The sequence below is a fragment of the Papaver somniferum genome, unplaced genomic scaffold (assembly GCF_003573695.1).
Source record: "Papaver somniferum cultivar HN1 unplaced genomic scaffold, ASM357369v1 unplaced-scaffold_31, whole genome shotgun sequence".
NCBI lineage: Eukaryota > Viridiplantae > Streptophyta > Magnoliopsida > Ranunculales > Papaveraceae > Papaver > Papaver somniferum.
Window position 1 is genome coordinate 639,299 of NW_020642151.1, and position 13,019 is coordinate 652,317.

General features: G+C 37.8%; 1 protein-coding gene across 1 annotated transcript; it reads left to right on the forward strand.

Annotated features, from left to right (window-relative positions):
* The first annotated feature begins 7,633 nt into the window (after nt 1-7,633).
* LOC113341807 (probable aminotransferase TAT2) lies at nt 7,634-10,979 on the forward strand. The gene is made up of 4 exons (XM_026586553.1): nt 7,634-7,942; nt 8,631-8,970; nt 9,035-9,253; nt 9,364-10,979. Exons 1-4 carry the CDS (start codon nt 7,668-7,670, stop codon nt 9,493-9,495), a joined length of 966 nt encoding a protein of 321 aa, XP_026442338.1. The 5' UTR covers nt 7,634-7,667; the 3' UTR covers nt 9,496-10,979.
* The last annotated feature ends 2,040 nt before the right edge of the window (nt 10,980-13,019 follow it).

Here is a 13,019-nt window from a genome sequence, read left to right on the forward strand (position 1 = left end):
ACTCTCTTCCTGAAAAGTATGAACCCGTGATTAAAGCATTAATGCACGACAAGGATAAGATAACATACGCTGAGGTAACTACAGCGTTGCGTAGTGATGAGTTCAGGAATATGGAACGTGAATACCTTGCAAGTGAAGCTAATAATGATGTGCTTCTTGCAAGAGGTCGTTCAACAGACAGAAGAAGGAAGACTGGTGGTTATGGTAAAGGTAGAGGACGTTGATCTAATTTTTAAATAGTGGTAATAAGGTTTGTCGTTCACTCGGACTTTGTTGAGATTTATTCTAGACTTAAATATGAAAATACTAAAAATAAGAAAATATATATACAAAATACGTCACAGGATGAAGAATTTACTGGGAATCAGGATTTCATTGTTTTTCATATTCAAGTGGTTCAGAAATTAATCCTAGGTAATTATAGCTCAAAATAAAAGAAATATTAACTCTTTTCTTTTCCAAAGTAGATTTCATAAAGCATTAGTTGTAAGTTGTGAGCATGAGGCATCAAAAGTAATTAAAACTAAGCATGCGACATCAGACAAAATAACAAATAATTAATAGAAATCATAAAACAATTAAATTCTATGAAAATAGTTATAAAAGAATTAATTTAATTACCACATGGGTGAAAAAAAACTTCCTCCGTCGTCTCAGTGATGGGTTCTAGCTCCACATGATAAAAACACACTCAAAAATATAATTCATAGCTCAAATAGTGTTTTTATTAAAGAAAACTAATAATACAATGAATCTGCAACGGTGTACTGGCGTTACAGAAGTCACCGTTACAAGAAATGGTTGCAAATTCAAAACAAGTGTGCCAAAATGAATGTTGCAATAAACGACTGTTATCTGCGACAGTCAGCAGGCATCAAATGTTCTTCTTCTTCTTCTGCGACTGAAAATGCAGAACTCTTCTGCAACTTCTTTTATGAACCAGAACTTCCCCCTAACTCCCGCTCTGTGGCAGCCAAGGCTTGTATTTATACTCACAGGTCCCTCAAATCTTCGAGTTAATGCCCCATATTTTTGTTTTAAAGTCTCACAGATTTTATTTTTCTTTCCTTCCTTTCACGCGTCAACAATAAATATCAATGGTTTCCAAAACTGGCTGATTGATATTTCAGAAGAGATAATATTTCTTCATCCTCAGCGATATACCGAACATAAACCAAAATCCTGAAATATTCTTTCCTGCTTGCTATGAAGATTTTGTTTCCAATTTCTTCTCTGCTTTTCTCTTTTACGTGCTTAATTGCTTCCAACACACTTCCACTCGTGCAATATACAGTTAAGACATAGTCAAAACTCGTACAACACACTATCAACACGTAACCTCCCGTGAAAACAAACACCGAGTTTACCTCCTTTTCTTTTTTAACCAAACTTGACGTAGCCCACCTATTTTCTCGAATCTGACCAACTTACCAACCCTGCTTAATCTCTACCATTCATTATCAATCCACAGAAGAGACTAAAACCAAATAAAACTCTCCCAAGTCGAGTAACAGAAGGCCGGTAATAATATTCCCCTGTTTTGCTTGAACCGAACATAATCTCCTTATATTTTTGAAATCACAGCTCATACCAACCCTGTTTGGTCCATTGGAGAAAACCCAATTGATTTCAGCCTTTTAATTTCATTAACACACCTTCAATTATCGGACCCCAGATTCTGCCGGAACTGGTTTACATTAAATCCACGATTCAAGCCAATTGCAATCGTAACTGAACACATTACTAGTCCTGTTAGACTGAAATCAAGATACCCAAATGATTACAGCCATTTAGTCTCACTATAAGACCTCCAAAATCCAAACCCTAATTCTACCTGTTGAAAGCAAATTTTTCCCGCCAAAATACAGTATTCAAAATGTTGAAGAAAGGTGCCCCTTATCCTATCTGCTGGGATGGAGATAATAACTGGGGTGCCCCTTAGTAATCAGGTTTCCCCTTACCCAAAACTTAGATACCAAATAACACGTGTCCTCCGGTTGTAAATAACATCTTTTTCGATCCAATTCTCCATAAGAGCTTATTTCATAAAAAACACCTACAAACAAGTTTACTAGTGATAAAATTAGTCCCAGCTAATGTATTTATGGGTGAAAATTCTTCGCACTTTCGTGCTCATCAGACGTTCTAAAAGTAGAACGCGACTGCGGAAAGATGAGTGTGCTTGGTGCCATGACTTTGGTCATTGGGCTAAGAATTGTACCAAGCGTAAGGCGAGAGAAGGATATAACGGTAATACCGAAGTGAACATTGTTAAAGGTAATGAAGAATCAAATGATGCTTCTGATTTCTCGCTAACTGTGACACCATCAGCTTGTGCTATTACAGATGGTACATGGGTATTATATACTGGAGAAACATATCATATATGTCCATATCGGGACTAGTTCTCAAGTTTTGAAGAGCTTGATGGAGAAGTAAGTATGGGAAACAATCATACCTGCAGGGTGATTGGGATTGGTAGTGTTCGTATCAAGATACATAATGGTATGGTTAGAGAGATGAAGGAGGTAAGATTTGTACACGCCATAAAGAAGAATCTGATTTCACTAAGAACTTTAGAAGCTAAGGGCTATAAGATAGTCGCTAAAAATGGTGTTCTAAAGGTAATATATGGATCTATGGTAATCATGAAGGGCACACGTCATCATAAATTGTATTACTTGATTGGGGTACAATAACAGGGGATGTGTCTATTTCTGAACACATCGAGAGAGCAGCTACCGAGAAGACGAAGCTATGGCACATGATACATGCACATCCAAGTGAGAATTCGTTGCATAGGTTGATTCAACAAGACTTGTTGAAAGGTGTTATTTCTTGCAAGTTAGCATTTTGTGAACATTGTGTTAAGGGCAAGAAAACAAGAATAATCTTTGGAACAACTATCCACAATACTAGTGGAGTTCTTGACTATGCTCACTCAGATGTTTGGGGTCCTTCCAAGAATGCATCATTGGGAGGGAAACATTGGTTTGTGTCATTCATTGATGATTATTCTAGGAGCGTATGGGTGTACACCATGAGGCATAAGGATGAAGTCCTAGAAATCTTTGTGATATGGAAAAAGGCAACTAAGACTCAAACTGGAAGAAAGATCAAAGTACTACGTTCGGACAATGGTGGAGAGTACAAGAGTGATCCTTTCTTGCAAGTATGTCAGGATGAGGGGATAAAGAGGCATTCACAGTTAAGAAGACACCGCAATAGAATGGGGTAGCTAAACACATGAATCGTACTTTGCTGGAGAAGGTACGATGTATATTATCTAATGCTGGATTATGTAAGGAGTTTTGGGATGAGGCAGTTACTTATGCGTGCTTCCTCATTAATAGGTTTCCATCAGCTGCATTAGAAGTTAAAACTCCTATGGAGAAGTGGTTTGGTAAACCAGCTTATGATTATGACTCAATTCATATCTTTGGTTGTCCTACGTGGTATCATGTTAGTGAAAACAAGCTTGATAGCCGTGCTATGAAAGGAATCTTTGTGGGTATGAAAAGTGGAGTAAAAGGGTTCAAGATTTGGAATCCAGTTGAGAAGAAGATAGTCATGAGTAGAGATATCACATTTGATGAGATGTCTATGGTAAATTCTTGGGGTTCTCGGCAGGTGGAGGACAGAAGCACCAGTACTAGTGAGCCGTTGCAGCAGGTGGAGATTGATGCAACTCCACCAATTCCAGTTAAGTTTGTATCTGTTCAGAATACTTCTGAAGACATTGGATCTGCAAGAGAGGTAGCTACTGAAGTTCCAAATGATAGTGAAACTGTTGAGGAAGAGGAACAAGAGTCAGTAGAAGATACAGAAGCTACGGTCATGGAGACCATAGCAACCAGCAAACCGAGAAGATCAACCAGGAAGACTGGTTGGATGAATGATTACATTGCTTATGCATTACCAGTTGTTGACGATGGTACTCCTACTTTCTATTTAGAATTTGTACGCAGTGTAGAGTGTAAAGAATGGGAAGGTGCAATGCAGGACGAAATGGAGTCTCTTTACAAGAATGGCACATGGATTCTTATGAAGCTTCCGAACAGTAAGAAGCATATATGGTGCAAGTGGATATATGCTAAGAAAGAAGGATCTTCGGTGAATCAAGTACGCTACAAGCCAAGGTTAGTTGCAAAAGGTTATGCCTAAAGAGAAGTGATTGACTACAATGAGGTGTTATCTCCGGTGGTAAAACACTCATCAATCCGTATTTTGTTGTCCTTGGTAGCACAATATGATTTAGACCTAGTTCAGCTAGATGTTAAGACGGCGTTCTTACATGGTGATCTAGAAGAGGAGATCTATATGACTCAACCGAGTGGGTTCAAGGTTGCTGGAAAAGAAAATTTTGTATGCAAGCTGAAAAAATCGTTGTATGGGATGAAGAAGTCTCCAAGACATTGGTACAAGCGATTTGATCAGTTTATGATTGGTCAGACATACACAAGAAGTCAATATGACCATTTTTTATACTTCAAGAAGATACGTGATGGATGTTTCATATATTTGATCTTGTATGTCAATGATATGCTGATTGCATCAAATAACAAGAAAGAGATCGATAATTTGAAGTGCAAGTTGTCATCTGAGATTGAGATGAAGGATATGGGAGAGGCTAAGAAGATTATTGGTATGGATATTCAACGTGACAGAGAGAAGGGTAAGTTTTGTTTGTCTCAGAAGGCATATTTGAAGAAAGTGTTACAGAATTTTGGTGTCTACGAAGGAACTAAATATGTAAGTACTCCCCTTGCTGCTCATTTTAAGTTGAATGCTCGTATGTCTCCCACTACTGAAGAAGAGCGAAAGTAATATGGCCCAAGTCCCATATGCTGAGGATGTTGGTAGCTTGATGTATACGATGGTATGTACAAGGCCGGACATTTCACATGCAGTTAGTATGGTCAGCCGTTATATGCATTGTCCTAGTAAGGGACATTGGCATGCTGTGAAATGGATTTTGAGGTATCTTTATGGTACAGTTGATGTTGGCCTGGAGTTTGTGAAGGATAGAAGTAACAATCAGTTGTGTGTTGGGTATGTGGATTCTGACTATGCTGGTGATTTGGACAAGAGACGTTCAACTACAGGGTATGTATATACTGTAGCAGGGGTACCAGTAAGTTGGAGATCAATCTTGCAGTCTACTGTGGCGCTTTCAACTACGAAGTCGGGGTATATGGAAGTGACTGAGGCATTTAAGGAGTATATATGGTTACAAGGATTGCTAGATGACTTAGGAGTTGTGCAAGACCAACTGCCTGTGCATTGTGATAGTCTAAGTGCAATTTATTTGGCTAAGAATCAAGTGCATCATGATAGAAACAAACATATAGACGTACGATTTCACTTTGTGAGAGAAATTCTTGAAGAAGAAGACATTCTACTTGTGAAGATCGATACCAAAGACAATCCAGCTGATATGTTGACTAAAGTAGTATCAGGGATCAAATTTCGACATTGTTCGAAACTGATCCACATCCTTCCGGTTTGGTGAAAGAACCTTTTGGGGTATAGGTTCTTAGGAACCTAGTGGAGGTCTTCTAGCAAGACCATTTAAGAGAACTACGGTCGGATTTGATTCCTATTGAGGATACGTTGGCAACCAGTGTTGGTTCAATCGACGTTGGAAGATGGAGGTGATTTTGTCTATTGATCGTCTCATGCATGAATGCATGATCCGAGGTGGAGAATTGTTGGTAGGATGGTCAAGGACTAGATTAGGAAATCTAGTTGGTTAAGGAAACCAAGTACTTGTGTCCTAAGTATAGAAGCTTAAGAGGTTTGTCTCTTAGAGCTAAGTTAGGAAACCATATACTTGTAGGAAAGTAATCTTTGTTAAGGAATGTGTCCGCTCCTATTGATGTGTATAAATAGCCATAGAGAGAACTAGAGAATACACACCAGAACTAGTAAGAGTTCTCTTCTTCTCTGTTTGAGCTTTGTATATTCCAACCTATACGGTGATATATAAAATTGCTATTCCTTACCGAGGATTCAACCTCGTTAAATACTTGTTCTTCTTGTGTGTGTGATTGTGTTCTTGGCGATATTGAGCTACCTCGTCGTAGTGCAAACCTAAACGCTTCTGCAGGCTTTGGCGCAACATAATGGTGGTAGTAGTACACATCGACTGCATAAAGGATGTTTGGTGAAGATTAAACTTAATACTACGTCTAGAAAGTACTCACACAAGAAATTTTTATACGATCCCAAACCAATCAAAACTGTTGCTGCCTGCTGGTATTGGAAAAGAAAAAGAGAAGAAGAGGAAGAAGAAGAGAGAGAGATCCAGCCGCGGCTAAGAAAAATGGAAATTAACAGGAAATAATAATGTGGGAATTAAGTGTGTGTCTCTCTTCTCACTCTTTCTTACTCAAATGGTCTTTGACTTAAAACTCAATTTTAAAAGAATTAACCCATTTTATCGAAATTACCCTTAAAAAAGAAGGATGGTTATTTGGATAAAGATGATTGATGATGTTATCAAATGATAAACTATATCCTTTAAGGGTATAATCGTCATGCCAACTTAAACATAATATGTCTCACAAATCATACGTACGAATTCGACAAATTTTATATATTTGGAAAGCTTTTTGAAAGACCTACACAACGAGCCTAAATACAACTATCAAATTTTCATTTCATGAAATTTTTTATTCTCTAAATAATTTCTTAAATTTTCTTCATATTTTATAGTGTGCAGACAATATGCACACTGATTTTATGTGCAGGAAATATTTCACGCTGATTTCTGTACATAATTTTTAAATTTTTTTTTCATATTTTATAGTGTGCAGGCAATATGCATACTGATTTTTGTAAATATTTTTAAAAAATTTCTTCATATTTTATAGTGTGCAGGCAATATGCACACCGATTTTATGTGCAGGCAATATGCACATCGGTTAGTTTGTTAATCCTACTTCCTATGATATTCCTGAGCCACTGAAATAATTTACAAATTTTATTAAATCATCCTGGGATCAAAAGAGTAAGACCCATAATTTCCAGGGTCATAAGAACAAGTTTCTCGTAACAACGAGACATAACAAAGATAATAACTATATATGCCGGAACTAAGGGAAACAAAATAGTGCTAGATGTTTTTGACCACAAGTAGCGCCCACAAAAACCCCCATGATTAAATTATCAACGGAATTTCTTAAAAAATATTTTTGTTAATAAATTCAGACTAAAACTAATCCCATTGAAAATATGGAAAATATAAATTCAGATTAAAACTTCTAATTTTAACCGTGGATATGAGTTTATGAAAGAGAGGGGAATCAGAACTTTGGATTCCTCGGATAATATCAATCACTAACCTCCACCAATAATTTCACAATTTAATTATTTAAGAATTAACTACATCATTATACGTAAACATCCAAAAATATGACTAGGAAGAATTAATAAACAAGTGCTCTAACAGGGGGAATCAAACGACGTCACCCATATGCAAACATATGAGCAACCGCACTATGTTTGAATTATAATAATTTTTTAGTGGAGCAGATAGCCATTAATTTCGAAGTAGAGTACTGTGTTGACTATAAAGAAAGATTAAGAAGGAATAGCTTAAGAAAGATTAAATCCATTTCGTTTAAATCCATTCAATATCAAAGAAAGATTAAGAAGGAAGCAAAATGGAGAATGGTTTATTTCGTAAGAAATGGAGTTCCAGTGCAAATGATGACATTCATTCAGCTTCTGGTCTTACAGTTAAAGAATTTCTAAATACTTTAATGAAATTTAGAAACCCTGAAGATGAAAGACAAACTATTCCTCTTGGTCATGGTGATCCTTCCGCTTTTCCATGTTTTAGAACAACTCAAATAGCTGATGATGCTGTTGTTGATTCTGTTCGTTCAGCTAAGTTTAATGGTTATTCATCTACTGTTGGTATTCCTCTTGCCAGAAGGTAAACTTGTAAGGCAATTTTTACTTTTACTTCCTTTTGGTTGTTATATATAGTTTGATTATCCTGCATCAATTGTATGCATTGTGGTTAACTGTTCAGCTATTGTTAGAATACGGGCGTCCGACTCAAAATCAATTGGCAATGTGTGGAAAGGTCCATAGGATTATAAATCGCAGGATCTTAGATTGCCCCTAAACAATGTGGGACTAATAATTTCAACACGTCCCCTCACGTGTAGCCTCGTTGGGTCTTACACGTGGACAATAAATCGGGTGACGCGGAGTAAAGACACGGTCTAATGATTCGTCGCAAATAGCCTGCTCTGATACCATGTTAGAATACGGGCATCTAACTCAAAACCAATTGGCCATGAGTGGAGAGGCCCATAGAGTTATAAACCGCGGGATCTTAGATTGCCCAACAATGTGGGACTAATAATTTCAATATGCCCCCTCACGTGTAGCCTTGTTGGGTCTAACACTTGGACAATAAATCGGGTGACGCGTAGTAATGGCGTGGTCAAGCAACTCGTCGCAAATAACCTTCTCTGATACCATGTTAAAGTCTGCGGGCATCTAACTCAAAACCAATTGGCAATGAGTGGAGAGGTCCATAGGATTATAAACAGCAGGATCTTAGATTTCCCAAACAATGTGGGACTAATAATCACAACAACTATAATTAACAGGTCTTTAGCATATTATCTATCGCGTGCTCTTCCATACAAGCTATCACCTGACGATGTTTTTCTAACGATTGGTTGCGCGCAAGCAATCGAGATTGCAATGACGGTATTCACTAGACCTGGTGCTAATATATTGCTACCTAGACCAGGATTTCCGTATTATGAGGCCTGTGCTGGCTTTCGGAAGCTTGAATATCGACATTTTGATCTTCTACCAGACAAGGGTTGGGAGGTCGACCTTGAAGCTGTAGAAGCTCTTGCTGATGAAAATACCCTTGGAATTGTTATAATCAACCCAGGAAACCCTTGTGGAAATGTCTACACGTATGAGCATCTGAAAAAGGTAAATAACTAGTCATTCTATTGTCTCTGAATTATGTTGTTAAGTAGCATTAATATTTCATTAGGTTGCTGAGACTGCAAAGAAACTCGGAATTATTGTGATGGCGGATGAAGTGTATGCTCACCTCACATTTGGCAGTAATCCATTTGTGCCAATGGGAGTTTTTGGGTCAATAGCTCCTGTCCTTACACTTGGGTCTATATCAAAGAGATGGATAGTACCTGGTTGGCGACTTGGTTGGCTTGTTTCCAGTGATCCCAATGGCATTCTAAAAGAAACAAAGGTAAGTTCGTACCATGACTCGGAAATTCCCTTTCCTACTGTCTATTACAAACTGTTACGTATATGGAGTTCTTAAAACTAATCTTAGCTTCCATCACATATGTATCCCAGGTTGTTGATTCCATTATAAGGTGCCTCAATATCTCTGGGCATCCTGCAACTTTGATCTGTGATATACTTCCTCTGTGTGAGCACCAACTCATTGCCATGCCTGAGAACTTCTATACCCAAGAAGAAAGATAAATCACCCATATCTTTCAATGCAAAAGGAGCACCAAGATCTTTAATCAGTTTTTCAATATGAGCTGGGTTTGATCTTGTCACAATTATATCATCAACGTACACAAGAACGTACGTGATGGTTTCCTTAGTATTTAACACAAACATAGAGTTGTCAGCTATTGAACCCTTGAAACCTAGTTTTATTAAGTAGTTACCGAGCTTCAAGAACCAGGCCTGTGGCACCTATTTAAGTCCATGCAACGACTTGTGCAATTTACAGACATGGTTAGGGTAATTGGAATTAATATAACCAGGCGGATGTTGCATATATACTTCCTCTTCCAAAGTTCCATGCAGAAACGCATTCTAGACATCTAGCTGTTTAATCTGCCAGTTATTCATCACAACAATAGATAACACTAGCCGAATGGTGCAAGGCTTGATAACAGGACCAAACGTTTCGCCATAATCCACTCCCTCTTGTTGATTGAAGCCTTTATCCACCAAGCGTGCTTTATGTCGTTCGACAGTACCATCTGGATTTTGTTTTACGCGATATACCCATTTGCATCCTACCACGTTCATTCATTTCTCATATTTCACCAATGAGTATGTACCATTACGAATAAGCGCATTGATCTGGACATCCATTGTTGTCCTCCACTTTGGATTTTTAGAAGATGTCGTGTAGCAAGTTGGTTCCATAAAATCTTCTTCGGTTAGAGGGTGTTTGGAAGCAGTCAAACGCAACTTGTTAATTGGTTTTGTGATGCGTGTTTTAGCCCTTGTTATCATAGAATGAGTTATAGTTTCCCTCTGAGTTGATGGAGTAGCAGACTCAGCAGTCTGTTTAGTTTCTGACACTGTATAACTCGGAACGCTTTGAGCAGTTGACAGTGTGTCTTGTTGATGTGCTGAATCATCAGAGAATGCGGAGTTCGTTGAAGAGTGTTGTGGTGCAGATATTTTTGGAGACGATGGAAGATTCTGCTGACTTTGCACTGGTGATGATAACATTACATCTTCCGTATTTTCTGTCAGAGTAGTACGACGAAAAGGATGTGAAAGAAAAAAACTAGTGCTAGAAGGGACATTACCTCGACACGGGGAAAGACCTTTCTGCTGGAGAGACTAAAATGGGAACATGCTTTCATAAAACCTTACATGCCGCGAGACATAAAGACGATCAGTTTGTCGGTATAGGCATAAATACCCTTTATGTGCACTACTATAACCTATAAAAACACATGGAAGTGATCTTGGTTCTAGTTTTTTTGCAATGTACTGTCTTAGGAAGGGATATGCTAAACATCCAAAGACACGCAAGAATGTGTAATCTGGTTTTTTGTTGAACGGGATTTCTAACGGTGTTTTGATTTCTTTGGCTGACTTGGGTAACCTATTGATTAGATAACACACAGTAGTGAAGGCATCGGCCCAAAATTCCTTTGGCATATGAGCATTAAAGAGCAAAGCTAAAACAGATTCAGTAACGTGTCTAATACGACGCTCGGCTATTCCATTTTGAGGTGAAGTATGTGGGCATGAGAACCGATGTTGTGTACCTGATGAATTGAGATAGGTTGTGAATTTCTTGTACTCTAAATCATTATCTGACTGGAAAACTTTGATTTTGTGTTCTGTGATGTTCTCAATTTGTTTGTGAAAAAGGATAAACGTTTGCAAAGCATCAGATTGTTGTACAATATGAAAAACCCATGTAAGATGAGAGAAAACATCCATTATTAGAAGATAGTGTTCAAAACCAGACCTAGACAATTGAGGTGATACCCAAGTATCTGAAACAACAAGACTCAACGGTTTGTCATAAACCGTATCACTTAAAGAAAAAGACAATTTCTTGCTCTTACTAAGACGACAGGAATGACAGTAATCAAACTGTTCATTGGAAACATGAAGATAATTTTGAAGACATATTTGAGAAACAGTACGCAACATAGGATGTCCTAGTCTTTGATGCCATAATGGGAAGGTAGATGATATGTTTCCCTGTGGATGGATAGGTTTGTCTAGTATGTCAACTCCTTCAAAAATATATAGCCCATTCCTATTCAGTCCTCGCAGCAGAGTTGTCCCCGTTTGCTTGTCCTTCACAAGAAAATAAGACGACTGAAACTGAAAATACACTTCATGGTCTTTACAAAACTAAGATACTGACAATAAGTTTGTCTTTATTTCTGGTACATGATATTTTTTGTTTAGATGAAAAGATATAGATTTATATTTAAAATATACATTACCAATATTAGCAATGTCTAGAGCATTACCATTACCAACATGTATCATCTCAGTACCATCATATTCATGAGTAATGGTAAGATTTCTCATGTTAGTAGTCAGGTGATATGTGGCGCTGATGTCTGTGACCCACTGATTACCAGTTGGTCCTCCTGGCAATGCAATAAATGCAGCTGGTGGCTTTGGGTGGTTGGTGCTGGGCTTGCAACGGAACCAGCATCTATCTGCCTGATTCTTGTTCTTCTTGCAGATTTGACATGGCTGAGCATCTGGAGATTTTTGAGATGGCTGAAATCGACGATTTGGATTATAATTGTTGGACTGATGTGGACCTCTTTGTTGTTGATTGAACTGTCTTAGTGCATATCTAGATGGGGATCCAATGTTTGAGACAGCTACGTTAGTAATTGGTTGTTGAATCACTGCAATATGTTGCTCGAGTCTCAGATCAAATTTCAGAAGATGTGCATAAAAAGTTTTCATATCCATGTCTTCAACAGTACTTAGGACAGTGACAATTGAATCGTACGACTGATTCAATCCATTGCTTATGGATTGTTTCATCTCATCAGCAGTAACAACATAGCCGGATGCTGCAAGCTGATCAAATAACGATTTAGCTTCATTAAAATAGACTTTTAGTGATTTGTTACCTTTGTTCATTGAATGTAGTTGTTTCTTTAGGTGCATCTGATGCGCCTTTGTTTTGGGTGCAAACTCTGCCTCCAATATATCCCAAACTTCCTTTGTTGTGTCTAAGCCACGAACTTTCCCTAAAACTTCAGGTGTGAGGATTGAGTTTAGCCATCCAACCAGCAGTGAGTCTTGTTCTTCATATGCAGTAAAATTAGGATTTATAGCTTCTGAGTTTGGTAATGTTCTTGCAATTTTCACTTTTGTGCCATCAATGAAGCATTTTAAGCCATGGCCTTTTATAATTGGCTTGAACTGTGTCTACCAAAGAAGGAAGTTTGTTTCTGTTAGTTTCAGTGTTACCAGATGATGAATCTGGACACTTCTGAGTTGATTGGTTGTTTCCATTGTATGATTTTGAGTTTTTTTTTCTTTGGTTATGAGGTTTTGGAAGCGTAGCTTGGATCGAGGATGATACCAAGTTAGAATATGGGTTTGGGGAATGACTTCCACGGTATTTATGTGGGTTGAGATATTTATTTATACTAAGAGAAGTACATTAGGGTTTGTTACATAAAGTTTAACCAATTTAAAATCTCAACAAAAACGGAACTTAAACATAGCCTAAAGACTCTACTAAAATACTTGGTCTG